The following is a 27,291-nucleotide window of genomic DNA, read 5'->3' on the forward strand; positions in this document are numbered from 1 at the left end:
GGGTTAGTGCTCATCTTGCATGTGGCTAACCCCAGTTCAACCCTCCACACCTGGTTCCCCCAACCACAGCCAAGAGTGATCTGTGAGTACTAGTGTGGCCCAAACCCCCTCTCATTTTTCTCCCTTTTCTGCCATAATCTATGGCAGAAAAGATCAGTCTATGACCACAGAGATACAAATTTTTGTAACTAATTAATGCCACTCATATGACCCAATTGGCATGCTTTCTTGTCTAAAACACATTGAATTCCATATCTGGACAGCTTTTTGTCCCCACTGATGCAAAGAAGCCTCTAAGTGGACATAGAGATTCTTAAGCCACAAAGAAGGACGCTATGGGTATCGATATCATTTGTCACTTGCTTTATTCAGACACCTGGGTGTATCTCCATCATTCTTCACAATAAAGCAATACTCCCTCATTCCCCAAACCCGTAAGAAAAACTTCCAGGATCTCCTTCGTCTGTAGCAAAGTCAAGAGCGCAGCCAATCAGCAACCCACATCCACCCCTGCCAGAGTCCTACCCTCATCCCTTTTGCCTTCTTAAAGCTGCAAGTGTTAAATCAGATTTTAAATCTGCTCATTTTAAGAGAAACACAGTGATCCACACATTAATTCATATCTAAAAATAAATAATGAGGTTCTTAAACAAAGACAACTTCCTCTAGGTTTTAAGACGACCAAACCAGCCTACAAGTGGTTATGAGGTACCGCGAAAAGGGCAGATTATGTCTCCTCTCCTGAGATCTCTATAGGGTCCAGACAATTCAGTAGTGACTAAAGAGGCCTCAGCTCTGATGTCTTATCAGTGAAACATATAGGGAGTAACCAACAAATTCAGATGCTCTTACAAACTTGGCTTCTAATAACATGAAACAAAGGCTTAATTAAACAAGTTTTGATACCAGATTCAAGTCTAAAAGTACTTTGGAGAGAAGTCACGAGGGGCAGGACCAGTCCTAAAACCTTAGCTAAAGATGGATCGTCTTTATCCCCAGTGGAAAACAGTAAATGCACCTATAAGGTGTTGTCAATAAGGATTCCCTTCTGACTCTGAAGCAAGAGACAAGGAAACAGTCAGAAGGAGTTCTAGATAAACCTGGGAAACAACAAAAATCAGTTTCAACAGACCTCCCTAAAAGAAGAAAAAATCTGTTGAGGGTCTTGATTTATAAAAAGAAGGAAAGAAAAGCATCATTCACGGACGGTCCCCCGAGGAAAAATGACAAGAGCCTTGGAACTTCAAGGAAAGGCCTTCAAGTTCCTCCGAGACTTGCCACGGGGTTCGGGAGTGCGGGCTCCATCAGGGAGGATGGCATCAGGCAGGTCCCAAAGGAGACTCCGGGAAAGGCCATCCGCTTCCCCAGGGCTCTCATCTGGGACGCGCACCCGACACCGACCCATCAAGCTGCAGCGGGAGCCTCTGAGCTGGGTCTCAGCACCTCCCGCTCGCTCCCTGGCTGGGGAGGGGCATCTCAGGTCTTCAGCGCCAGGCACGGTTGAGGAGCTTCACCTGCGCCAGTCTCTTAGTGATCATGGTGGCGAATACCAGGCCGAAGAGGACACTGCTGATCAGCACGTAGTCGTAGTCATCCTTCAGGACGTCAAACTGTTTGGATGGGTAGACCCGAGTCTGGTAAATGTCCAAGCCATAAGCTACGACCTGGAAAGCAGGGAAGAGAGAGCTAGGTAAGAAAGGCAGCCGGCAGCCCACCATCTCAGACGTAGGAGAAGAAAGGAAACAGAATCCTCCGTGCTCTTCCCAGAGAGGAACCAAGAGTGGCAGTGGCTTGGGTGGTCTAGAGGTAGGGGCGCACGCTGGACGGCTGGCGTGACTCACCAAACAAGTGGACTCCAGGCCTGAGGGAGCCGTGTAGATACCTCGCATACGGGACACTGTCTGGTTATAGTTGATGAATCGCTCTGCATGTATCTGGACATCTGGGGAATACGGGATTAGGTTCTCCTCTCTGTAAAACAGTAGCAGGGATCGGCATTCACAAATGCTGTAAGGCGAATCTCCTGGCTGCCCTTTCTCAGTGCCAGGAGGCTGCCAGGCCACTTACCCGGCCTCAGATATTCCTGCTGCTTAAAGGAGAAAAGATTTAAGAGCTGAATGCTAGGAAGGGCTGCAAGAGAGAACGCTAGATGAAGAGCAAGGCAAACAGGAGTTCCTGCCTTGCTCTAAATCTCAAACAGTAACCCAGGAGGCTAGAGAAGTGCTGTGCACTCACCCAGTCTAGGCTTGATCCCCAACACACCATATGGTCCCCTGAACTTCACCATGAGTGATCTCTGAGCAGAGAGCCAAGAGCAAGCCCATTCCTGTTCTCACATGTGTGTTCCAAAAAACACAAACAATCAAACCCAGAGACAACTAAAATTTTATGGCAGGGAAGGAACAACGGGGCCACGAAACATACGTACGGGGCCAGGGCAATAGTGCTGCACATACGGCACTTGCCTGGCATGCCAGCGGCCCCTGTGGTCCCCCGAGCACTACCAGGAGTAATTCCTGAGCGCAGAGCCAGGCTAACCGCTGAGCATCCCTGGGTGAGGCCCCAAAACAAAACAAACAAAACCCTATAAACAGGGGCCAGAGTGATAGTACAGTGGGTAGGGCGCTTGCCTTGCATAATAAAATCAAAACCAAAAACCAAAACAAAACCTACACACAGAGCCACTCATAATTCCTGTGGGCTCTGTTTTTTTCCAATTGGAGAGAGTAGGAAGGGGCTTGGGGTGCACACCCGGCTATGCTTCGGGATGGCTCCTGTCAGAACTCAGGGGATCACTTATGATGTCAGGTACTGAATTTGGGAAGTGCCTTACTAGCCCTGTTCTGTGTCTTCATCCCCTTCTCCTGCTTTTTGTGATAAGGCTTCCTCATAGGCAGAAAACACCATTATCCAAGGGTTTCCCCAGCTTTAATCTCCCCTCTCTAAACCATTCTCCTTTCCTAATGTACAAAGACCAAAGTTAACTGTCTCCCTGCCCGGCCCACAGTTCCTAAAGAAGAAAAGCCAGGGCAGAGGCAAAACACACAGTAGATGGCTGGAAATATAAACTACTGGCTTCCCCACGTGACCACCCCAGCCGGACCTTCCCGACTCATTTCCTAGTGCTCCCTCCTGCCAGTCGGACTCGGGGCATTTATACTGGCTATTCCCTCTGCCTGCAAAGTTCTTCCCAGATCTCCACTGACCAACTTTATGGGGGAGAGGGGTGCACCCAATTGTGCTCAGGGGCTACTCCCGGCTACGTGTTCAGGGGTCACTCCTGGTGGTGCTCAAAGGAAAAATATGTGGAATGAGGTCCACTGGAGATGAGGGAAGTGCCTTAACCCCTACATTATCTCTGCAGTCCCACAAGGCTAAGTTCTCACCTTTTTCAGGTCTTTATTTATAAGTCAGCTTTACAGAGCTCTCCCAGTCTCAGAAGCACCCCCTGGGGCCGGAACAAATAGTACAGCGAGTAAGGTGCTTGCCTTGCGTGCGGCTGCCCCATATGGTCCCCTGAGCCACACCAGGAGTGATCCCTGAGTGCAGAGCCAGGAGTAAGCCCTAAGCATAGCCGGGTGTAGTCCAAAAAAAAAAAAAAAAAAAAAAAAAACTGAAACAAAAAAACAAAACCCTAAATATTACCCAGACATCCAATGCTACCGTCCCTTTACTTGTACTCCCTAGTCTGTACAACCTGCGTCCCTCGCTTATTTGTTGTCCCTCTCTGCCCTCCGAGGGCGAGCTCGTGAGGACAGGGACCTTTGGCAGGCTTGTTCTGGCTCGCTCACGGCAGGCTGAGCACACCATACTGCGCCAGCAGGTCAGGATCGAGAGCGCCTGAGCCTTCAGCGCGGCCCACAGCCAACTCACCTGCTTTGCTCCGTCGGGATCTCAGGACGGCGGGGATCCAGCAGAGCCTTGGGCAAGGAAAGAATTGCTCCGGAAGGCAGCCCAACTGCACAGAGAGAAGGACACAGACATGAGTGGCCATGGCTCCACTCCCAGGGGAACAGAAACACTGACTCAGAAACATAAAGTAAGTCTTCTTTATCTGGTCTAAAACAAACAAGCCAGTGACATGCCAACGTCTAAATGGAGATTTAGTTTTCTCCTCTTTTTCTTTTCATTGAGGGGGAGGGCAGAGCGGGTCAGAGGTTTGGGACCAGACGCAGCGATGCTCAGCTGCTATTCCCATCTATGCTCGGGGGTTCCTAGCTCTGTGCTTACTCTACCCCTTCTAGTCACTCACTTCTTCTCATATTCTGAGAAACGAGAAAATAAGTCCTAGACTCAAGACAATGGAGGCTGATAAAAACAATTCTTTGAGGGGGTCGGGTGTACACCCAGCAGTGCTCAGGGTATACTCCTGACTGTACTCCCAAAAACCATTCTTGCAGGCTCGGAGGACCAAATGGGTCGCTAGAGAGAGAGCAAAACCAGGTTGGCTGCGTGCAAGGCAAACTCCCTACCCACTGTGCTCTCTCTCTCTCTGGCCCCAACAGGGAGGCCAATTAGAGGAAATCATGGTAGGCCACTAAAATCTCCTGCACCCCCTGCCCAACCTAATGGAGCTTTCTGTTTGTTTTTGCTTATCCCCACCTCAGTGCTCACGGGCTGCTCCTAGTTCAGTGCTGAGGGGCTGATCTTGTGGTGCTCAGAGGATCATGCAGTGGCAAGGATAAAGCCCAGGGATCCCACAGGCAAAGCTTGTGCTCCGGCCCTATGAGTCATCTCTCAGGCCCCGAAACCCGGCTTCCTGCCATTAACCATCCCCAGCCACGTGTGCCGCATCCGTGCTGGGGTCCAGGGAGAGAGGGCCAGCTTCGGGGACAGTGGGCTGGACTTGAAAAACAAACATGAGCACCACCTGCCCCCCTAACTGACACTAAGAGCATCCCCAGTGTACATCAAGAGTCCCAGCCAGCCACCTTTGGGGAAATAAGCGAGACGGGGGTGGGAGAGCGAGCCTGGTGAGTTAGAGCACAGGCCCCGCACAATGAAGGCCCGAAAGGTATTCCCAGCATTGCACAGTCCCCTGTGCACCAAGCCAGGCATGACCCCCAAACCAAAAGCCAACACACGAGAGAAAACAAGCCAGAGCAGCCTGTTCATTAGTCACACGTCCTGGACTTAGACTTCAGAAGGAGCTGAATTAACCCTTGTCAGTTTGCAACGTGGGCCAGGCTGCCTGGTGAGGAGTGACATCAGGGCTCCATTTTCTACATGAGGAGAAAACCCTAAACAGAGAAGGGGAGCAGTGCAGCAGAAACAGGACCAAGGAGAGTTCGATCTGGCACTGCATGCCCTCCACTCCAAAGCACTGCTGAATGAGGGCCTAATGGACCAGCACCACCCTGAACTGTACAGCCCAGCTGGCCAAGTACTGCCACGAGTGGCGCACAGGAACCCTGAGTACCTCTTAGGAGACCTAGCCTGCCTGCAAACCTACCTCAAAATAAAAAAGAAGAGCCAAGAAAGACAAATTCTCTTATCCCCACCTCAGTGCTCACTAACTAAGATGCCCTTTCTGCTGGCATAACGGCCTTCTTGCTATTCTCCCGCTCTGGCCGTTACCCTGGCTGCCCAAGGAAACCCCTCACAGCCGAGATGCTCCCCGACACTCACTGAGCAAGTGTCGACTAGTAATGCCCCGCTCCGTGATGGTGGCTTCCATGGCACTGATGGAGGAGGGGAAGATGTAGGACTGCTGGAGGACCTGGGGCAGCTGCGGGCGGTCCAGGGAGCTGAAGGCGGTGGCATTGTACTGCTCGGTGCCCTCGTAGAGCTCCAGCACAGTGAACTCGTTGCGCCGGGCCTTAGTGTTCCAATACTGGTACTGCAGAGACAGAGGAACGCGGCTGAGGCAGGGCTGAGCTGACGCAGCCACCGGACAGGGCACACAGCCAGGGAAAGCCCTTTGCCCAAACCTCCAGAGAAGGAGAGAAAGCGGCCACCCGGCACCCCGTTTCCCTCTTGCCACCGAGCTCTAGAGGACTTTCATTTTTTCATTTGTCTTCTGGTTTGGGGGTTGCTGGGCGACACCGGGTGGGGCTCAGAGTTTATTCCCAGCTCTGCGCTCGGGAATCACTCCTGGCAGGCTGTTTGTACCCCTATCTGGGAGATGATACACTCTGGAGAACCTAAGTCACTAGTTCCAGGCTGTCTATGCAGGAAATGGAAGAGCTGGCACAGACATAAGCAGTGCCAGCTTAGGCTTGCCGAAGTCTCGCCCATGTCAGCACCCTCTGCTGACAACCGGGACGTGACATCCCCAAAACACACGCAAGGCCAGTGCTCTAGCACTGAGCCACACCCCTGCCCTCAGGAAAATCGCTCCTGTTTCCTTTCATACTCCCCCTTGATCACCCTCCCTCTCTTTTGGGGCCACATATTTTTCTGCAACTGTCCCACTGTTAGGGGGCCATAGCCAGCAGGTTACCCCTGGCTCTGCACTCAGGGATCACTCCAGTGGGGCTCGAGGAACCACATGGGGGTGACAGGAGATCGAACCCAGGTCAGTTGAGAGCAAGTCAAGCGCCCTGCCCGCTGTTCTATTGCTCCAGCCCCCATCGGGGTGACGGTTTTGCTGCCCCTCCTTACCACCACCCAGTTCTCCGAATGCACAATGTGGACGGGGCCCTTGGCTTTTCTCTGCACGGAGGAGTGGATGATGCGCCCGGTGACACCATCCACCAGGAAGATGCCGATGAAGGTGCGCTCATGGTGGGCATCTGTGCTCTCTGTCACCACAGCCAGCAGGTTGGGGTTCAGGCTCTGGGGACAGGAAGAGAAAGCTTCAGGGACAAAGAAACATACAAGGGATAAGGCATCTGTCTTGCACGCATACAAAGCCTGGTTCCATCCCAGACACGACATGACTCCCTGATATAGAGCTGGAAGTAGAACCCAAGCACTGCAAGATGTACCCCAAATGCCATCCCCTTCCCTAAAACTCTCCTGAAAAAAGTTGTTTATAATAGAGAGGGAGAAAGTGATAGGATGGCACTTCCTGATCGCCTCTCCATGGTGGGCCTACGCGGGGGGGGGGGGGGGGGGGGCAGAGAGAGTCGGCTAGCATGCCCTAGAAGAGGGCTTGGTTAAAACCCTTCTTTTATTGTTTTTGGTTTGGTGGCCACACCCAGTGGTGCTCTGGGCATACTTTTGGCTCTGTGCTTGGGGATCGTTTCTGGAGGGAATCTGGGAACCATATGGGATGTTGGGGATCAAACCTGGGTCAACCAGGTGGAAGGCAAGTAAGTGCCCTACCCACCGTGCCATCGCTCTGGCCCTAATCACAATTCTTGGAGGATTTCTTACACCCATTTCAAACTCCAAAAACAACTGGTTTCAGTGATCCACCGAACACCATCTCCCAGATCCTAATGCCTGCTGCCAGATGGGACCATACCTTGTAGAGGACACTGCGGTCCCCCATCACACGGCCCTGGGAATGGACATGTTCGCTGGTGCGCTTCCCCTTCACCTGGACGATGTGCTGCACCTCGGAGGGGATAGTCAGCTCCCAACTCAGCTCCGTGGTGAGATCCTAGGGCGGGGGCAGAGAGCCAGCACTTGCCGTGAGGAAGGTGGAAAAGTTGGCACTGGGCTAGAGCGATAGCACAGCGGTAGGGCTTTTGCCTTGTGTGCAGCTGGCCCGGCCGAGCTGGGTTCAATTCTTCCGCCCCTCTTGGAGAGCCTGGCAAGCTACCGAGAGTATCTCGCCCGCACGGCAAAGCCTGGCAAGCTTCCCGTGACGTATTCGATCTGCCAAACACAGTAACAACAAGTCTCATGACAGAGACGTTACTAGGCCCGCTCGAACAAATCGATGAACAACGGGAGGACCGTGACCGTGAACCATGGACATGTCCTGGGTTTCTAGTACAAGGACAGAGATCACACCTCCTCGAAAATTAGCAGGAAGCATTCAGACTGATAAGGTTGGGAAGGAAAGATACCTGAGGGGCAAGGTGGGAATAAAGGAAAGATAACCTCTGGGGGTTAGAGAGAGAGAGTACAGCAGGTACAGAGCTTGCCTTGCGGGGGGGGGGGGGGGGGGGGGGAGGGGAGAGAAGAAGTGGAGAACTACAGGAGTAGTGAGACAATTCAGAGCACCATTTTCCTGTAGGAAGTCCGGTTAACTTATAAACTCATACATATCTTCCACTCTCCCAAGAACAGAGGAAACATCCCTCTGCAACAGCAAATGAAAGCTCCGGGGCTGGGACGCAGTCCAGAGGTAAGGCCTTGTACCCTGGATGTATCCTGCAGGATGCCTTGTATCCTGCCCCAGCTTGAATACCCAGCCCAAATCCCTGGCACTGTATGTTGTCCCCAAGCACTACCAGCAGCGACTCCAGAGCACAAAGCCAGGAGTAGCCCCTCTAGGTACTCCAGGGGCATCCACTCCGAGAAGAAAGGAAATCCAGAGCTTTTGTGTATTGTGCATAGTTCTTTCTGTAGCACCCAGAACTGTGCTTGTCTTGCAGGAGCTAGCTTCTCAATAAACACAACTACTGAGGCTGAGCCAGGCACCAGAATAATGCCTATGCAAGCTCGCAAGGAAACCAATAATCCATTCGCAACTTCTTAGCTAAACAGGAACATCCACATCCCACAGACCCAGGGTCCTGTCCAGACGCCACTTCCTTACCTTTCGAAGTCGATATCCACTGAGCCGCCCCTGCTCTGCATCCACCAGGTAGAAGAAGACAGAAGGGGCAAGCTCATGCAGCTGCCGCAAGACGTTGCGAGTGGCGGGAAAAGCCGTGACCTTCAGAAATCCCAGACGGTGCCAGGAAAGATTTCAAGGACAAGGTTAGGAATCTCTAAGCAGTTCCAAACACTTGTTATCAGCTCTCACCCGGGAGAAGGAAACAGTTAACAATTCAAGCCTACTCTACTCAACCAGAACTAAAATGCAATTCTGTTGAGAAATGGTGTTGGGCCAGAGGCACAGCTCAACAGGCTGAGCCCAGGCCTTGTAATGCAAGAGGCCCTGGTTCAATCCCCAGATCCACACAATACCCCGAGCACTGCCAGGAGTGATCCTGGAGCAAAGGGCCAGGGAAGGCTCAACAACCCCTCCAGGAAAAAGGAGCTTGTGCTCTGCAACAGCAATCAAGGTGTGCAGGGACACCGTGCAGACACCTGCCCCCTCCTTGATTTACCCCTTCCCCGGCCCCGACTCCACCTGGATGCGCTCCTGCCCCTTGGGGGATGCGTACCTTATACTCATCGTCGATCAACAGCAGCACCTTGGCAGAGTCCTGGTCCATGATGGGTAGAAGCAAAGACTGTAAGATGGGGCGCTTCAGCACTGGGGGTGCCACCTGACTCCACTTCCCAAAGATGGGATTGAAGACATAGAGAGAACTCAGGCCTGTCTCCTGAAAGAGGCAGTCACACCGTCAGGCGCTACCAAATGCGAAGGATGCAGATCCCCAGGGTTAAGTTTGGAAAGCTGGAGCTTCTGCCCAGCGTGAGGGGTGACCCTCATCTGTGCCCTTTGTGGGAAAACCGAGTCTTGGCTAAAGGCGAACGGTCCACAAGACTGATGTTGAAAAAAGAAAAGAATGTGGGGGCGGGAGCAACAGCACTAGAGGTAAGGCATTTGCCTGCAAGCAGCCAACCTGGGTGTGATTCCCGGAACCCCATGTGGTCTACCCAGCACCACCTGGGGTTATCTCTGAGCATAAAGCCAGGAGTAAGCCCTGAGTACTTCTGGGTGTGGCCCCCCCAAAAAAAGGAACAAACGAACCAAGCCTCCATGAAAACCAAAACTAACAAAGGCATGTGATGAGCATGTCTAAAGGTCCAGTGGCAGGCACAAGGGAGTGGCCCGGGGGTACAGTGCACACCTCCCATGCACACCTGCACCCCTTCCACGTAGGAGGCACAGGGTCAGACCCGGGGCATCAAAACACAGAGGCCAAGTATCAGGTCAGCCACGAAAGGGCAGCTACTCCAGGAGAGCTGACCAAACACAATTTCCTGCTAAAATCAAGTCAGAAAATTCTACACGATATGCACTCATTAACAGCTTTGAACCCCTCATCCCTCCGAACAGAGGAAGAACACAGGGACCGGAGAGAGTAGAGGGTAGGGAGTCATGCACGCAGCCAACCTGGATGTGATCCCCCAAACCGCACATGGTCCCCGAGCCCTGCCTGGAGTGATCCCTGAGTGCAGAGCCAGGAGTAAGCCCTAGCATAGAAATAAAACCCTCAAAAGCCACACCTCCTTGGTTCACTTCAGGTGGCTGGGGGACCTTACCTTATCCTTTACTAGGAGGGTGCACTGGGGTGGGTGGGGGAAGTGGGCAGTGGTTCTCTGGACCATCAGCTTAAAGGACGAGTCTGGCTTCACACTAGGAAGATACTGTTTCCATAAGATGGTGCCGGAGCTGCTCTCAATGCCAAAAAGCTGCAAGAGAAACTACTGGCTAGTTTCGAGAAACTCAAAAGAACTGATTCCCTCTGCTTGCAGATGCGCACCCGAGCTCAACATTAGCTTTCCCACGTCTGGAATCTCAAAGATTCCCACCAGGGCCATGAACCCTGACCTTGCCTGATGCAGTGACCATCACCATCATCTTCTGCAGGTTGAACTCATCTCGGGCCAAGTTGTCAATGTTGATCTCATTCTTGATCTGACTGCGAGGCTTCCGCGCGTCGTAAAACATTTTCCAGAGGTGGGAAGTCCATGCCTGCAGCAGGATGAGCTGGGAAGAGAGGCGTTTCAGGAACATCCCCAGCAAGCCATCTGGTGTCGAGGAAAAGGCATCGAGGTGAGGGCCGGTGTTTCCAGCGAGGGCGGCTTCCTTTCCCTACCGTGGGGTCTTGTCCTCTGGAGCTCTCAGGTCACGCCCAGCCCCCACAGCAAGCCCACGAAGCAGTGCTGTGCCTGAAGGCGAATCCCACACACAGGCACAGCCCAGTGCAGCAGCGACTTCACAGGCCCACTCACCTGGCTCTGTGGTCTTGCCCTGCCGCACGTTGGAACCAGGAGACCAAGCGGTCAGGGATGAGTCATGCAGCAGACCACCATGCGGTGACTGTCCCCATCACACACAGCCCCACATCCCAAAATGAAGGCATCATGACCCACCCAGAAGAGGGCGCAGGGCGTGGGGGGCGCAGGGGTGCAGGAGCGCCCACACACGCATCTCTCAAACAGGCCCTTCGATTTCCCACAATCAGGCCAGAATCAGAACTCAGCAGGCCAAGGACACACACAGCGCATGCTTTCATGCTGTGCACGTGGAGGTCGGCCTCGATCCCTGCCATCCCCCACACACCTCTGGGGGTGATCCCTTGAAGACAGCGCCGGGGATTAGCCCCAGAGCACTATGGAGTGTGGCCCCAAAACAAAAGCAAAGGAAGACTGTCACACTGCTCCATTCCCTTCCTGCCTGGGGGCCTGTTTAACCTACACCAACTGACCAACTGCTGCCACCAGTTGCGAGTGCCAACGGCACAGGAAAGAAACCGTCTGGGTTCTAACGGTTTGGCAAACTTGGGTGCAAATCCCAGGTCACCCCCCACCGACTGAGTGACTCTGGGAAGGTATTGAACCCTCCGGCCTCCCGGTTCTCATCGGTACAAGGAGCAAATTGGACTCTCATGGAGATCAGGGTCACATTTCACCAAGCGCAAGGGACTCAAAGTGCTCTCACTGTGAGAGCAGCGCCCAGGCATCTCCTCTCTCCCATTATTTGCTGGTTTGAAGCCCAGGATTCAATCCCATCAACCTCAGCACAGGGAAGAGGCTACGGGCACCCAGGACAAGCCACACAGTAGCAGCCTCACACACAGCAGCGGCCCTGAGTGATGCGGGTCAAGAAAAGCAACTAATCAGAAGCTAGCCACGTGGGCAGGCGGCAGACAGCCAGGGGCCAGAAAGCAGAGTTTACCTTGAATTGCTGGATCCGGGCCGCAGAAATAAACAGTAACATCGAATTAATTATCGCCACTTGAGAAATGTGCAGTGCCGAGCAGGACACCATGCCCAGAGCAGACCCTTCATAAATAACCCTGGGAGAGCCACACAAAGGCTGGGAGGGGGATGGGGGTGCAGGGTGGGGAGGGAAGGCAGGACGGAACCCAAAGAGCCAGAGCCCCATCTCCTGGGCACCAGGCACTGGTCTCTGATGGCGGGATCCACCCAGCCCCATCTTGAGGGAGCTGTCAGTCACTCTGGGGTCAGTAAGCTGGGGTGTTGTCACAGTAACCTGACAGATGTGAGGTACTCAGATGTAAGAGCTATTGCTCTACAGAGTGAAAAGTGCTCATCGCTCAGTCTCCTACTCTAGAGGATGGTCAGAGCACTCCGGTCAAACACAGACTGGCCCCATTAACCACTGGCCCACTGCAGGCCAGAAACACGAAGCTGGTTCAGGACAGACTGGCACTCGCTCAGCCAGGAGACCGTACCTCTATGAGCTAGCGACCAAACGCTCCCCAGCACCCCTCCAGAAGCCCTGCCACCCACCTGCTGCACCTACCTGCCTTCTTGCCAAATTCTCCCTCCAACTCGGCCTGAGCCCCGGTCAGGGGCAGGTCAACCATCTCCAGGCACACCACCTCGGCCAGTGACTCCTCCCGGCTCCACAGCACCACTTTCCCTGCTGCACAAACCCCAGTTACACTCTCAGCCTGCCACCCCACTCTCCCAAGAGGACATTCTGGGAGGCTCCAGTATCACCCTGACCCCAGTGTCATGTGTGTGTGGGTCAAGGCAGAGAGCATGCCTATAAGAGGTGACTGTGGCTCAGTGGAATACGTGCCTTGCATGAATGAGGCTGGGTCCTGTCCCCAGCACAATATATTATCAAACAAACACACACCAGCCTTGGGGGTACAGGACAGGGGACGGACAAGAAGAAACCGAGGGACAGAGTTGGAGAGCATCGGGGCACACCTCACTTGAACTCATCCCAGAAGCCTGTCCACAGTCCCACAGCAGTCTGAGCGGGAAGCCCGGAATGAAACGAGGTCTCACCCAGCTGCTGCAGGAAAAGCAGCAGATGATCCTCCGTCTGCACCAGGGCACGGTAGCCCACCGAGTCATCCTTCTTCAAGAACACCTGGAGGTACACCTGTGGGTAGACAGCCAGAACCAGGGCAGTGAGTGAGAGCCCAGAGAGGTCTCCCAGGGCACCCAGCTTCAACACCAGGAGCTGGTGGAGATGCAGGTTAGGACGAGAGTTGACAGAGGGACAATATGGTCACCACCCAGACTCCCAGACTCTCAGGATCAGGTACGACAAAGGTGCCTTGACTCCACCTCAGACCTCCCGATCTATGTCTCTAGTTTCACACCAATCATCATGCTCTTTTCACACACAGCCAAAGCGGGCCATTAGACTTTCCATTTTATTTTCAGCTTGGGGGCCATATCCGGTTGTGCTCAGGGATCACTCCTGGTGGCACTTAGGAGACCATATGTGGCGCCAAGGATTGAACTAGGGCCAGCAGCGTGCAAGGGTGCAACCTTGACCCCTGTAACAATCTCTCAGATACCATACATTTTCCAATTTGGAGGTGAAAAAGCCAAACAGAGGCTGAGGAACATGACCAGGTTTGTAGAGAGGCAAATCTGTGTTCAGAGCGCAGGCCGAGGCATCAGAATTTCTGAAGACTGAGAGTTGGCAAGGGGTCCTGAATTACGCTGAGCAACTTCCTTGTTTGTAACCATGGGCAGGAATAACTTCGTCAGACCATTGTGGACTATATCCACTGAAGCAGGTGGCTCAGAGGGCTAGGCCGATGCCTGGTATGTGCAGGACCCCAGATTTAATCTCTGGTACTTCATGACCTCCCACACCTCACTCACACTACTAAAGGAAGCCCCCTCCCCAAATTAATTTGGTGGATGATTCTTTCAAAGCTCAAAAGCACAGAGCCTGATGCAACAGTAAGTGGCACAGCTAAAGCATCCATGACTGTCATTCACTGGGACGGATGACAAGTCAGTGGCTCAAGAGGGACCAAACTACACTCAGAAAGCCTGACTCTAGGGTATGAAGCAGTGGTGGGACTCCATGATTAGTGCCCACAGGACAGAGCCTGAAGACAGAGGCTGCACTCACCCGTTCCGGCCGAGTACCGTTCTGTTCCAGGCTGAAGGTGATAGTGGTGTCCAGCAGCCGCCGACCTGTCTCCATCAGGTAGAGGTTAATGGTGTAGGTCTGGTTAAAGCAAGTCGGCGAGTCCTAAGGGAACACACAGGCACGGGTCTACCAGAGGATCTCCCAAAGAAGTCCAAGGACTGGCGACAGACACCAGAAGGGAATATCCACGCAGAGAAAAGGAAGTTCAGTCCGACGACTAAAATAAGGAACCTGGATCACACAGTGACCAAATCTGCACTGGTGTTAGGAGCAGATGGTGTAGCAGGGAGAGGTTAAAAACAGGAGCAGGTGAAGCAACACCCTACGAAGAGCAAGAGAGGGAGGGGACAGAACCCCTGCCTCAGGCCACTCAGCTTTGGAGGAACTGCACAGAGCAGATTCAGAGCCCCCACTGGAATCCCAAAGGAAATGGGGAGACAGATCCATCTAATTCCAAGGCTTCTACTTCCTAATCTCCCAACTGAAAAGAAAATAATGTTTTATGTGTGTGTGTGTTAAGGGTGGTGTGTTAGGGTCATACCTGGCTGTATTCAAGGCTTACTCTCTTAGCTCTGTGCTCAGATTCCACTCCTGTCAGTGCTCAGAGGAACCAAACCATATGTGGTACCAGGGACCAAACTCAGGTCGGCCATGTGCAAGGCACGCTGTACTATCTCTCTGGCCCCAGTAATGGTTTAATCTATAGTACTTGGAAAGCTCCGCCAGGGAAATGGCTCAAAGGGCTGGATCATTTGCTTTCCATATGAAAACCCCTGGATCATCTCAGGCACACACTACAGGGCCCCCTAAGTATCTCTGGGAGTGCCTCCAGGTACTAAGCCATTAGTGCACAACACCCTACTGCCCCAGCTCATGAGGTGTGGCCCAAATTTTTTAAACACCAAAACCCTCTTTGAGTCTAGGAGACGCACTAAAGAATCATAGAGCGCCCATTTAAGAGCCACAGAGCACCCCTCACTTCTCTGGGCAGCCTCCGAAGTCTCTGAGTAAACACACTGCCTAGCACAGCCTACCTGTGGTTGAGACTTCTCGGCCAAGTTCCCCACAGACACTTCTTCAGCACTGCTTGGTTTCTGCCGGACAAAAGGACAAAGGAGAAAAGTCAGCCAGAGGGTCACTCCGTGTCCTCAACTTGACGCTTTCATTTCTCTGTCTTCTGAGCGGTGGGGAGGAAGGTAAGTCTCCCTGCTCACTCCAGGCACTGAGCAGACCCAAGGAGCCAACAACTGTCATCCCAGGGTCGTGTGTGTGTGTGTGTGTGTGTGTGTGTGTGTGTGTGTGTGTGTGTGTGTGTGTGTATGCATGACAGAGAAAGAGAAAGAGAGAGAGAGAGCGGGAGAGATCTCGGTGTCTCCAGTGTATGTGTGTATGTGAGAGAGAGATATCTCAGTGCTGCTTCAGGTGTGTGTATGTGTGTGAAATCTGTGTCATTCCTGTGTCTGTGTGATCTGTCGCTCCAGTGTGTGTGTGTGTGTGTGTGTGTGTGTGTGTGTGTGTATGAAGAAATCTATGTGTGCTGCAGCATGTGAGTATGTGTGTCCTAGTGAGCCTGCGTTACTATTGTGTATCTCAGTCACTCCGGTGTGTATCATCTCAGTATCATTCCAGTGTGTGTGCTACAATAAATGTCATGTCAGTATCGCTACAGGGTGAGCATGTGAGCCAATGCGTATCATCTCAGTGTCCCCCATGAGCGTGCCGGTGCTCTATATAGGCGACGAGGACGTATTCTCACCTACCTCTGCCCCATCTCTCACCGCTTGGGCCAACGAGCCTGCCTTTGTGTCCCTGGGGCTGCTGGCAGGGAGCAGGACAGCAGGGCGCTGACTGCTGCCCCAGACACTCACCGCTTCACTCCGACAGGTCATGACTGCAGCTACAGTCTTCTCTCCAGTGGTGGCAACACTCACGAGGACAGTCTAGCGGAAATAAGAAGTCATGAGCCCCAAAACGTAGCCTGGAGAAGCCCACTGCTCCCAGGGGCTCCCCTCCAGGGCCGAGTGAAGCTCTCTCCACTTCAGAGCATGACAACCAGGGCAAATGGGAGCAGAGTGAGGCACCACTGAAACCAGGCCTCTCCCGTCTTCTGACACGCGCCCAGGCCACTCCTAATCCCAGTGCTCTAGCAGTTAGAGGGAAGCTCACAGTAAAGGTCTACTATCCCATGGACTCAGGTGAATGCGCACTTTTACTCTGCCTCTCAAAGACCCTTTGATGTTCTCGGAAGTTTTCCGTTTCTGCTCTGAGGCTACCGCCCAGAGTAAACTACTTAGGGAAAAATATCTGTTCTGAGCACGTTCTGAGATTCAGAAGCAAGGCTTCAGGACCCAAGTGACGGTATAGCAGGCAGGGTTCTTGCCTTGCACGTGGCCGACCCACATGCAATCCCGGGCACCATGTATGGTCCCTGAGCATCACCAGGAGTAATCCCTGCATACCTCGGGTGTGACCCCAAAATTAAAACAAAACCAAAGCATCCAGCCTCAGCCTGACTGCCTGGCTGCCCCCATATAAACCCACTGCACACACTCACCTGGGGGAAGTTTTTGAGCAGACTCAGGACCCCCTCGTGGTAGTGCAGCAGGGCATAGTGGCCCGGGGACAGCTGCAGGAAGAACTGGGCCCGAGAAGAATCCACTGGGTTAGGCTGAGTGGGCAGGACCCGGGGTTGGAATCCATTTGCAAATTCTAAGTCGAGAGGCTGGGAAGTAAGAAAGGAGGTTAGGGGGGCGCAGAGAGCACATGAGATGAAGATGCTTGCCTTGCGCGCAGACCGGTCCTTATTTGGTCCCCAATACTGAATACAGCCCCCCAGCCCCCCAAGTACTGCCAGGAGTGACCCCTGAGCCCAGTTGGGAGTCACCCCTGAGCACTACCGAGCGTGACCCAAAACCAAACACAATACATAGATGAGAAGGGAGGGCTAGAAGCCAACCAGTCACTGCTCCATCCCAGGCGAGCACCTTCTGCCCCACTTTGACTGTGAATGAAACTAGGTCATGACTGGTGGCCCCAGTCAGACTCTGTAAGGAGGAAAGTGACCCACTTCTAATTCCTGTCCAGGCCAGAGCCCGCCAGGGCTCCAGAAGCAACTGTGACTCTGGGTGGGGGCAAGGTCCGTGGCTGGGGGAGCCCCCTGGCCTCTCACCTGCAGGGGGACCTGCCGCAACTCCCACTCCGTCTCTAGGGCCAAGGTCTGCAGGGCCCGGGAGCTGGGGTCAGGGCACACCAGGACAGCATCATCCACAACGCCACAGGCGCCGGCGAGCTTCTGCAGCCAGGGAGTGGAGACTCTGACCTGTGGGGCAGACAGGGGACAGCAGTGAGGCCATCACACTCCCTCTCCGCACTGCCACCACAGCCCACCCAGGGCCAAAGTTATGCTTCCTGGCTGTCCCCAGGAGTCCGCCTCCTGAGAACCTTCAAAGTTGGAGACAGCCAGGCTTTTTCTTTCAGCCACCGGAAAAAACACACCAGATCACTATCGGTACCTGACCCTCAACTAAGCATGTCTCTGTTGCATTTGCCACGTGAAGGCTTTATTTTTCAGGCAATGACAGATCTATGCAGTTTCGTTAACACTCCGGGCAAAAACAGTTTCAAAGGGCCAGATGAGGCTGCCCGCAAGTGACCGGGACCAGGGAACAGAAACAGGCCTGGCACCGGCACAGGGTCCCCACTGGAGACAGGCTCTGTCCACCCCCAGCCCCAGGTCGCGGCTCCTGCAGCCAGGTGCCTGCTCGTACCTGCTGAACAATCTCCCCGTCTTCCACATTGAACTTGACGATATTCACGTGGCTGGAGGGAACCACTCCAAGGGCCCACACCATCCCGGAGCCGTAGGAATACACCATCTGGTAATGGATGCTGTCACTGAGAAAAGGGGGGGAAGGCAGGGAGCAGAGGGTCAGCTACCGGACCGGGCCAACCTCATGAATTCCAAAACCAGGCTGTCAGGCTCCACAAATCAGCATCCCCCAAGTCAGTGGTTTGGCTCACAGGTTTCTGGGTATGTGATTTTTTGTTATTGTTGTTTGTTTGGGGGATGTATCTGGTAGTACTCAGGGATGACTCCTGGCAGTGCTCAAGGGGACACATGTGGTAGCAGGGCAAAACCTGTGCTATCTGCCTGCAAGGCAAGTGCCTTACTTGATGTACTATGTCTCCAGCTCTGTTTCATACTTTCTCAGGTATTCCTGGCAGTACTTGGGGGATCATATGGGACGCCGGGGATTGAACCTGCATTGGTAGCATGCAAGGCAAACACGCTACCTGCCGTACTATCGCTCTGGCCCAGGCTGCTAACATTTAGGACTAAGACTTTACATATTAAAAGCTCAATTTTGCAGGACCAGAAAGATAGTACAGAGGTTAAGATGCAGGTCTTACATAATGCTGACTCCAGTTTGATCCCCGGTATCACATATGGTCTCCCCAGGATCCCATATCACATGATCCACAGGAGTGATCCCTGATCATAGAGCCAGGAATAAGTGCTGAGAACTGCCAGATCTGGCCCAGAAACCAAAATCCAAACAACAAATTGCCCCTCAGCCGAGAGAGGAGAAAAAAAAAACCCAGCACCAATTTCTAGCTTTTCATAAAAAGTACAGGTGTGGGGGCTGGAGCGACAGGGCGCTGGTGTTGCACTTAGGTGACCTGGATTTAATCCCCATTCGGTCCCCTGAGCTCACCAGGAGGGATCCCCAAGAAAAGGGCCAGGACTCAGCCCAAGACCCGCTAGGAGTAACCCCTGAAAACAGGCAGGCGTAAGCCGAGTCCCGCCAGTGACTCATGAACAGAGCCAGAAATAAGCCCTGAGCACTGCATGACCTCTGGGCACAAAGCAGGATTCAGCCCTGGGCACAGCCGGGTTATGGCCCCCAAACAAACAAGAACCAGGTAGAGGCAGCAACACTACACTTACCAACAGGCCCAAGGGCACCAATCAGTGTTACACCACTGCCCCCTAAAGGTACACCTGACACATTACATGTCCCGCAATCCCCGAACAGGCCTGCTTTTGCAGTGGGTTCCATAAGAATGAGTTTCTGGAGTCAGCAAGATAGTACACACACTGAGAACCACTGGGTGTGGCCCCCAAACCAAAAGGGAAATAATAATTAAAAAAAAAAAAACACTGAGTTTCTGGGCAAAAGTAACAGCACAGCAGGTACTTTGCCTTGCAGGGAGCAGACCCAGGCTTGATCCCTAGTATCTCATAGGGCCCCCCAAACCCTGCCAGGAGTGATCCTTGAGTGCAAAGCCAAGAGCAAGTCTGACTATCACCAGGTGTGGCCCAAATACCCCACCCCCCTCAAAAAAAAATGCATTTCTGATCCATGCCCTAATCTCTGAAAAAGCCCAGTGGTGAGCTAAATCAGTGATTCTCACCCTGGCCCCAGCCAGCAGCTGAGAGCACTGTCAGATCTAAGTGGCAAGGCTGTCAGCAGACTGGCAGGACAATGTCTGTGGGCCACTGACCAAAGCAAAAGCTTTGATTCTTTCTTCCTTCCCTCCCTCCCTCCCGCTCCTTCCCAGCTGCTTTCCACCATCCACACCTCTGGAAATTACTTCAAACCCCTGTCTGCAACCAGCCCTAGGCTACTTCTGCGTTGTTCTCACCCGTAGCCTGAAGCAGAGGTTTACTGTGACTTGGAGCAAAGGTTCGAAGGCCCCAGGCACTGTGAGCTCTTTTAGTGGCTCTGGTCATCAGCTTTCTCAACCCCAGAGGTGCCAGGACCTTAGGGCTTGGGTCGGGATCTAGGAAGCCTGGTGGAAAGGCAGCCTTACCTCTCGGGGAGATGTTCTGCCCACTTGAGGTGCCCACTGGAGAGGTGATGGAGGGCAAGCGTCGTCTTCTTCAGGACGGCAACGTACCGCACTGTGCCCTGCAGGCCCACCAGCCCGAGAGCCTGGAAACTGAGCACAGGGGCCCGGTGAATGTGCCTGCACCGCAGAGCCTCCGGAGGGCACACTGTCCGGAGCACAGACACAGGAGCCGAGGGCAGGAATAGGCACTTGGATCCTCCTCCCACCCACTCAGCAGCACAGCTTTCCCCAGCCCCCACATCTCCTAACATGCTCTCCACCCTCTGGGGCTTCGCATCTATCTCGTGAGGTGCTGAATAAATAAGGGCTGGCGGTGGGGCTGGAGAGACAGTACAGTAAGGTCCCTGCATGCAGTTGGCCCTGGGATCATCCGCCCCACACTACATGGTCCCCCCCAAGCACCACCAGGACTGATCCCTGATAGCAGGAGTCCCTGAGCATTATCCAACACCAGCCCACATTTGGTTAAAAAAAAAAAATCAAACAGAAGCTTGCAGAATCAATACATGCTCCCTAACCATAAGAACAGCAAAGAGTGGATGGAAAGTGCTCTTTGGAGCAGGTCCTGGAGGAAAAGCCAAAAGGCCCGGAGTTGCTGGTCATGCACATCTGTGTTCCAGCAAAGCGAGGGGAACTCAAATGCACGGTATGTCCAGCTGCTCTACCTGCCACTGTCCAAGGTAACCTCCCAGTTCAGGCCCCCGATATTTGTCTCCCAGGAACGCATGATCCGGCCACCGTTGGACACCGTGATGGCATCTGAAAGAGAAGCGACGCAGGTGAAGTCACCTCTCAGACCGGCGCTCTGCAGCCTCCAGGATCTGTGAGCGGGGCCTCACGCCCCCCACCTCACCCCGAGACTGAAGACATTTGCATCCCCTCTTCTTTCCAAGTGGGAACTCCCCGCTCTCACCCATCACCAACCCTCGCAGTCCAAGGAAGGAACCCAAGAATGAGGAGAGGAAGCCGACACCAGAACCAAGAGGAAAACAGGCGCTGCTTACCTTGTCCATGGAGCAGCATGGCGTCCACAACCCCTTCTGCCGTGCCCTTGTCAGCATGGCGCCACACTGGGGAACAGGAGAGGCAGGCGTCACTCGGACCCCGAGACAGGTGCAAGAGCGCCCCCACCTAGTCTTCACTTGCACAGCAGTGCTGGTTTCCAGGAAAGGAAACGAGCATCTACCCCCATTGCACAGGCCATAAGGGGTGCTGGGTGGCAAGGAGGAGCCTCTGCTGCCCCAACCTGAGGTCTCCCCACTTTGTGGCCCTCAGGCCACCCCATCAAACACACATGACACAAAGTGGGCCCTGCGACAACACCTTATTTAAAAGGGCATAAGGCCTCCATCTGAGGGCATGAAAGGCGAGAAAGGACAGTCTGAGAGATGCAGTCCCACTGGGGGCCGCCCTCAGGGCTGGGGAGGTGGTACAAAGGGCCTGACACGCCAAGTCCCAGACACACAAAGTCCCTGAACACTGCCAGGAGGGACCCATGGGCTCTGCACACTGAGAGCAGCTCCAGAGCAACTGCCCAGTGTGGCCCCCAATCAGAAACAAACACACCAAACCTATCAGCAACCCTAGGAGATGCATCTTTTGGGTTTCTTTTTACTTTTTGTGGGTCAAATGAGGTAGAACTCAAGGAACATGAAGGTCTAGGGACCAAATCCAAAGTTCCCCTCAAAGCCTGTGTTGTACCCTCTTTGAGATAGTCCCCGTTCTAAGAAATATCTCTTTTTTTTTCCTTTTACTGTCAGCAGTGCTCGGGGACCACTCCCAAAGGGGCTCTGGGGACCATATGTGGTGCCAGAGACTGAATTCAGATGGGCTATGTGCAAGGCAAGCCCCCGACCCACTACCCACTGTACGATCTCTCTGGTCCAAGAGAGGTATCTTTTGATCCACTTTCCCCTAACATGTCACAAGTCACAGGAAATTCTCTTCTTTGTTTTGGTTCTTTCTTGGTTTGGGGATGACACCAGTACTCAGTGCTGGCGCAATGTTCAGGGATCACCCCTGGTGATGCTCAGGAGACTATATGGCCCATATGCATAAGCTAGTGATCGAACCCAGGTCAGCTGCATGCAAGGCAAACGCCCTACCTACGTCGCTATACTATCATTCAGGTCTATGTGTTGTGGGGGCATTTCCAGCAATGCTTGGGGACATGCAGTTCTGGATGTGATACCCAGAGCTCCTAGTGATAAGGTGTACACTCCCACACTCTGAGTCACCTCCCTAGCCCCAATTACAGGCCCTTCTGCATCTCTGGCCAGTATCCAGCCTTCTACCACAGGCCACTCACATATCTCCCCGGTCCGAGAATTCAATGCTGCAATCACATTCTTTTCTGTGGCCACCACCAATTTCTTAGATCCAGGGGAAAACTCCAAGGAGGCAAACTTGAGCTTTCCGACATACTGCTGTCTCCTGCAGAAAAAAGCACAGGGAACACAGAAGTCAGCCATCAACGCCCCAAAAGCTCGGGATAAAGAACTACCCAGTGCACTGGGTTATCAACTCCAGATGGACCTGAGGTGTGAGAATTATTTTGCCAAGGAAAAGCTCTACCAAAAGCAACACTTGTAATTTTTTTCTTGGGGGGGGGGGGGGGAGAAACCCTTGGGTATCAGAATACAGAGTGTGTGTTCTAGCCAGTGGAGCTATCTCCCCAACCTCCAATTCGTTTTTGGTTTTTTTGTTTGTTTGTTTGTTTGTTTTATTGAATCAATGTGGGAAAAGTTACAAAGCTTTCAGGTTTAGGTCTCGGTCATACAAATATCAATCACATTTCCCTTTACCAATACTTATTTTTCACCACGAAGAACCCCAATAAACCCCCCCAACCCCCCCCCCATGTCTGTGGGGTAGCTGAATTCTAGTTAACACTCTGTCTACTTTGACTAGCTTCATTGTTTTGATAAAAGTTGCACCATTATTATTTAGACTTTAGCCCCCCCCCCCCCCATCAGCCATGCTGAAAAAGCATTGTGAAATGATCTGCTTTCTACAGCTGGGTTCAAGAATTAAATGATGTCACGCGGCCGCAATAGCGACCACACGGTTTTGGATTTCTGCTATTTTATTTATTAACCCTGCAAGTATTTCTACTGAGAGTCAGATAGTTAAGAGATTGGTATCTGTGCTTCTGGGGCCGTGGCCGTGCTGGAGAGCCGCTCGTGGGGGGCAACTGGTGACCTCGGTAGGGTGTGAAGGACGGGCCGGAACGCCCCCCGTCCCATGAGGTATCCATCGCACCCCCACCCCCGGCTCAGACCTGCTCTCCACCAGGCTCCCATGCGGCCGCCATCTTTCTTTCCAGAGTCCGGTTTTGGTTTTAAGAGAAAAAAACTGGCAGGCTGAGAGATAGTACAGCAGGTAGGGTACTTGACTTTCATGAGGCCAACCCAGGTTCAATCCCCGGCATCCATATGGTCCCCAAAGCACTATCAGGAGTAATTTCTGACGCAAAGCCAGGAGTAACCCCTGAACATTGCTGAGTGTGGCCCATAAACCAAAATTAAAAAAAAAAAAAACCACTGGGTCAGTAGAGATAATACAGTACAGCAGATAAGGCACTTGGCTTTTATGTGGCTGACCTGGGTTCCATCTACGATCCCCTATATGGTTCCCTGAACCCACCGGTCCCGAGGACTGACAGGAGTGATTTCTGAACATAGAACCAGGAGTAAGCCATGAGCATGACAAAGTATGCCCCCCCCCACACACCTCCCAAAAAGAGAAACTAAGCTCAGCAGGAAAGTACCAGGTTTAGGCACTTGTTTGCATGCAGCGAACCCTGGTTCAATACTCGGGACCACATATGGTCCCCCAAGCACCGCTAAGAGTGATCCCTGAACACAGAGCCAGAAATAAGACCTGAGCACAATTGGCATGGTCCAAAAACAAAATTAAAAACAAAGAAGAAACCAAGCTTGTAATAAAGAGACGAGTTTATAGAACATTTGACATTTTCTATCTGCATCTTCAATACTTCATTTCACTGCACACGTTGAATACTGTATTAAGTACAGAGGAGAAATATTTTAACTTTTATTGTTTGGGGGCCATACCTAGCAGTGCTCAGGCCTTACTCCTGGTAGTCCTCGGCGGATCATATGTGGTACCAGGGTTCGAGCAGGGTTGCCCATATATAAGGTAAGTGCCATGCCGCCTCTACTGTCTCTACAGCCCCATCTTACTCTAACTTTAGAGAGAAACAAATCACTTTCCATTGAGATAAACTGGCATCAGAAATAAAACACTGGGGCTAAGGTTCTTAGGTTCAATCCCCGGCAACCCAGTGGTTCCCCTGACACTGTCAGCAGTGATCCCTGAGAACAAAGCCAGGCTCATCCCTGAGCATCACCAGATGAGCCAAAAACAAAAACAGAAACTAAACCAAAAAAAGAAACAGAATGCAGAACCAAGACCTTCTGACTCTCATCCTATGCTCTCGCTTACTGCTATCCAGGTCAGACAGTACAGCAGCAGAAAAGGTGCTTGTCTGGCATGTGGCAGGCCCAGGTGGGCCCAGCACCACATATGGCCCCAAGAGCAGTGCCAGGACTGATCCCTGAGCACAGAGCCAGGAGTAAACCCTGAGAACCGCCCGGTGTGGCCCAAAGCCCAAATACCTATCAAAGCCTAGGCGGACAGCTCAAAGCCCAGCACCACACAGTCCCCAGATGCAGCACCAGTGGTAGCCCTGTGGCCCTCAGCACCGCACAGAGAGAGCACTAAAGCATCAAACCATGCAGACCACATCCCTGGGGTCAGCACCTCCAGGAGTAGCCCCAGCGCACCACTAAAGAACATCTCTCTCCCCCCAAAATGTTTTTTGAGTATACCCTAGAATTGAGAAATCTGATACCTACTCATTGCAAAGGGCTAGAGCAATAGTACAGTGGTAGAGTGGTTGCCTTGCACGCGGCCGGCTTGGCCGAGCTGGGTTCAATTCCTCCGCCCCTCTCGGACAGCCCGCCAAGCTACCAAGAGTATCATGCCCACACAGGCAAAGCCTGGCAAGCTACCAAGGATGTATCCAATATGCCAAACACAGTAACAACAGGTCTCACAATGGTTACTGGGCCCACTCATGCAAATTGATGAACAACAGGAGGACAGTGACAGTGACCATTGACTCATTGCGAAATATGCTATAAATACATAAATGGCCTGGGGAGATGTTCAAAGGGCTGGAGTGCATACTTCCCACGCTGCAGCCCAGACTTGACTCCAGACAGGCCCTGCATAGTTCAGTGCAACACCACCAGGGGCAACCCCCAAGCACCTAACAACACCCCCCCACCCCCCGCACACACAGTGGGTAGGGCATTTGCCTTGTACTTGGCTGATCTGGGTTCAATGATTGGCATTCCATATAGTGCCCCCAACCCCACCAGGAATGATCTCTGAACACAGAGCCAAGAGTAAGAAGCCCTGAGCACTGGCATTTATGGGCCAAAAACAAAAACAAAAAAATTACCACTAACCACAATTTTTTTTTCCTTTTTGGGTCACACCTGGCGATTCACAGGGGTTACTCCTGGCTTTGCACTCAGGAATTACTACTAGCAGTGCTCAGGGGACCATATGGGATGCCGGGAATCGAACCCGGGTTGGCCGCGTGCAAGGCAAACGCCCTCTCCAGCCCCCTAACCATAAATTTTTTAATGTGCTGTTGTACTTGTGTTTACTTTGCATTTGTTTTTGGATTTGGGGTTACTCCTGGCAGAATTCAGGGCTTACTCCTGGCTATGATCAGGGATCACTCCTAGTGGGGCTCATGAACCATATGGGGTTCCAGGACCCTAAGTAGGGTCAGCTGCACATAATGCAAGGACACTACCTGTTATACTCTCTCTCCCACCTTTGTTTATTTTCAACTTGTAATCACATATAGCCAGTATCCAATGAGTACCATGCATACTATGTAAATACACAGTATTTCATTTTGTCAGCATTTGCCCACTTAACCAAAAATGCAGCTGCTATTGTATTTGTCACAATGTCACATTTCACATGTTCATGTTTCTGGCCCCCTATAGAATGAGCTCCCTCCTGTCTCTGTATCCACAGCAGCTAGAACCATGGGCCACACTCAACAAATCCCTGACACCATTCATCTAACGTAGAAAATATTTCACTAGGTAGGAGGTGTCAGTTCTGGGCTCTGGGCAATAAAGTGTTTCCTGAAGAACAGTGGTAGACAACACTTACTGATTGCACTCAATGAGCCAGGTCTCACACTAAGTCATTTAAAGATATTTCCGTATTCATCCTTACACCTCTCCTGGGAGGTTACGGACTGTTACTTAAACACATTCTACACATAAAGCAAAGGACACGACAGCGAGTGATTTTCCCCAAGATCACAGCCCCTGTACGTGGCAAAATTGAGATTCAAACAAGCGTAAGCCGTTTCCGTAGCTCAGGGTCAGAAGAGGGTGGAAGAGAAAGGACAGGGAAAGGAGGACGGCGGTGCAATGCGGGAAGTGAAAGGGGGGGGGGGGGGGTGGAGAATAAGAATGAATGAGTGACAGCTCTTGGAGCTCCTCGCAAATGTGACTCTCGGGAGGGTTGGGGGTCCTGCTCCAAGCCCGGGGCACAGCCGGACTGCGTCTGTCCAGTGCTTGCATTACGAACCCAGGACCCTATTCACAACCCTGGACACAGGAAACGCCAGTTTGGGGGGGGGACAGAGAGCTGGCTCGCGCTGCACGGGCGTTCCCCGGCAGGTGCCTGCAGCGGGAGGCGGCGCCGACGGCGACCTCTGCCCAGCGGGTTTGAATGGCTCCACGGGCGGGCGAGCCGCACAGCGAACCGGACCCGTCTCCGAAGGTTCCCCCTCCCCGGGGGGCTCTCTCACGCCCCGCTGCCAACCGAAGCTTCTGCTTTAGCTTCCGCGAGGTCCACACTGCGCCGGAGATGCGGGCGAGCGAGAGGGAGCCCCGCTCCGTCGTGGGCGGCGCGCAAGCCGGGGCTCCCGAGTGCAAGGCCCCGGGCCCCGCGCACCGGCCCGCCCGCCGCCCGCCGCGGCCCCGCGCGCACGCACCAGTCAAACTTGCCCACTTGGTCTTCGTAGACGGCGGCCGCGGGCGCGAGCAGCGCAGCCCACAGGCACACTCGGACGAGCTGGGCCGCAGCCGCCGCCGCCGCCATGATGCCGCTCGCCCGCCCGCCGCCGGCCCGGCAAGCCCCGCGCCCGGCCCCGCCCCCGCGCTACCACCGAGTCGGGGCCGCCCGCCTGCCCGCCCGGCCTCGGGGGCGGCGCTCTAGGCTTGGAGACTCCCCCTCGCCTCTCCTGACTCTCACGC

The 27,291-nt window shown here is 53.2% G+C and overlaps 1 protein-coding gene across 1 annotated transcript; it reads right to left on the bottom strand.

Annotated features, from left to right (window-relative positions):
* Positions 1-348: 348 nt before the first annotated feature.
* On the bottom strand, positions 349-27,158 carry EMC1 (ER membrane protein complex subunit 1). The gene is made up of 23 exons (XM_056122731.1): positions 27,030-27,158; positions 22,278-22,402; positions 20,974-21,039; positions 20,635-20,728; positions 19,931-20,059; positions 17,884-18,010; positions 17,286-17,435; positions 16,671-16,838; positions 15,985-16,056; positions 15,151-15,210; positions 14,096-14,218; positions 13,006-13,102; positions 12,509-12,631; positions 10,568-10,767; positions 10,279-10,428; positions 9,231-9,392; positions 8,657-8,776; positions 7,412-7,549; positions 6,604-6,777; positions 5,629-5,839; positions 3,874-3,958; positions 1,842-1,971; positions 349-1,664 (listed from the first exon to the last, which is right to left on the bottom strand). The coding sequence occupies exons 1-23, from the start codon at positions 27,134-27,136 to the stop codon at positions 1,485-1,487; spliced, it is 2,991 nt and encodes a 996-aa protein (XP_055978706.1). The 5' UTR covers positions 27,137-27,158; the 3' UTR covers positions 349-1,484.
* Between the last annotated feature and the right edge of the window lie 133 nt (positions 27,159-27,291).

The sequence above is a fragment of the Sorex fumeus genome, unplaced genomic scaffold (assembly GCF_029834395.1).
Source record: "Sorex fumeus unplaced genomic scaffold, SorFum_2.1 ptg000047l, whole genome shotgun sequence".
NCBI lineage: Eukaryota > Metazoa > Chordata > Mammalia > Eulipotyphla > Soricidae > Sorex > Sorex fumeus.

What these genes read in the sequence shown, in the direction of transcription:
- EMC1 (XM_056122731.1), bottom strand. Translation starts at nt 27,136, where the DNA reads ATGGCGGCGGCGGCGGCTGCGGCCCAGCTCGTCCGAGTGTGCCTGTGG. An exon ending in CCGAGAAGTCTCAACCACAG is followed by an intron (nt 14,219 to 15,150) that starts GTAGGCTGTGCT and finishes GTGTTCCCTTAG; the next exon opens with GACTCGCCGACTTGCTTTAA. An exon ending in AGAATTTGGCAAGAAGGCAG is followed by an intron (nt 10,768 to 12,508) that starts GTAGGTGCAGCA and finishes CCTCGACACCAG; the next exon opens with ATGGCTTGCTGGGGATGTTC.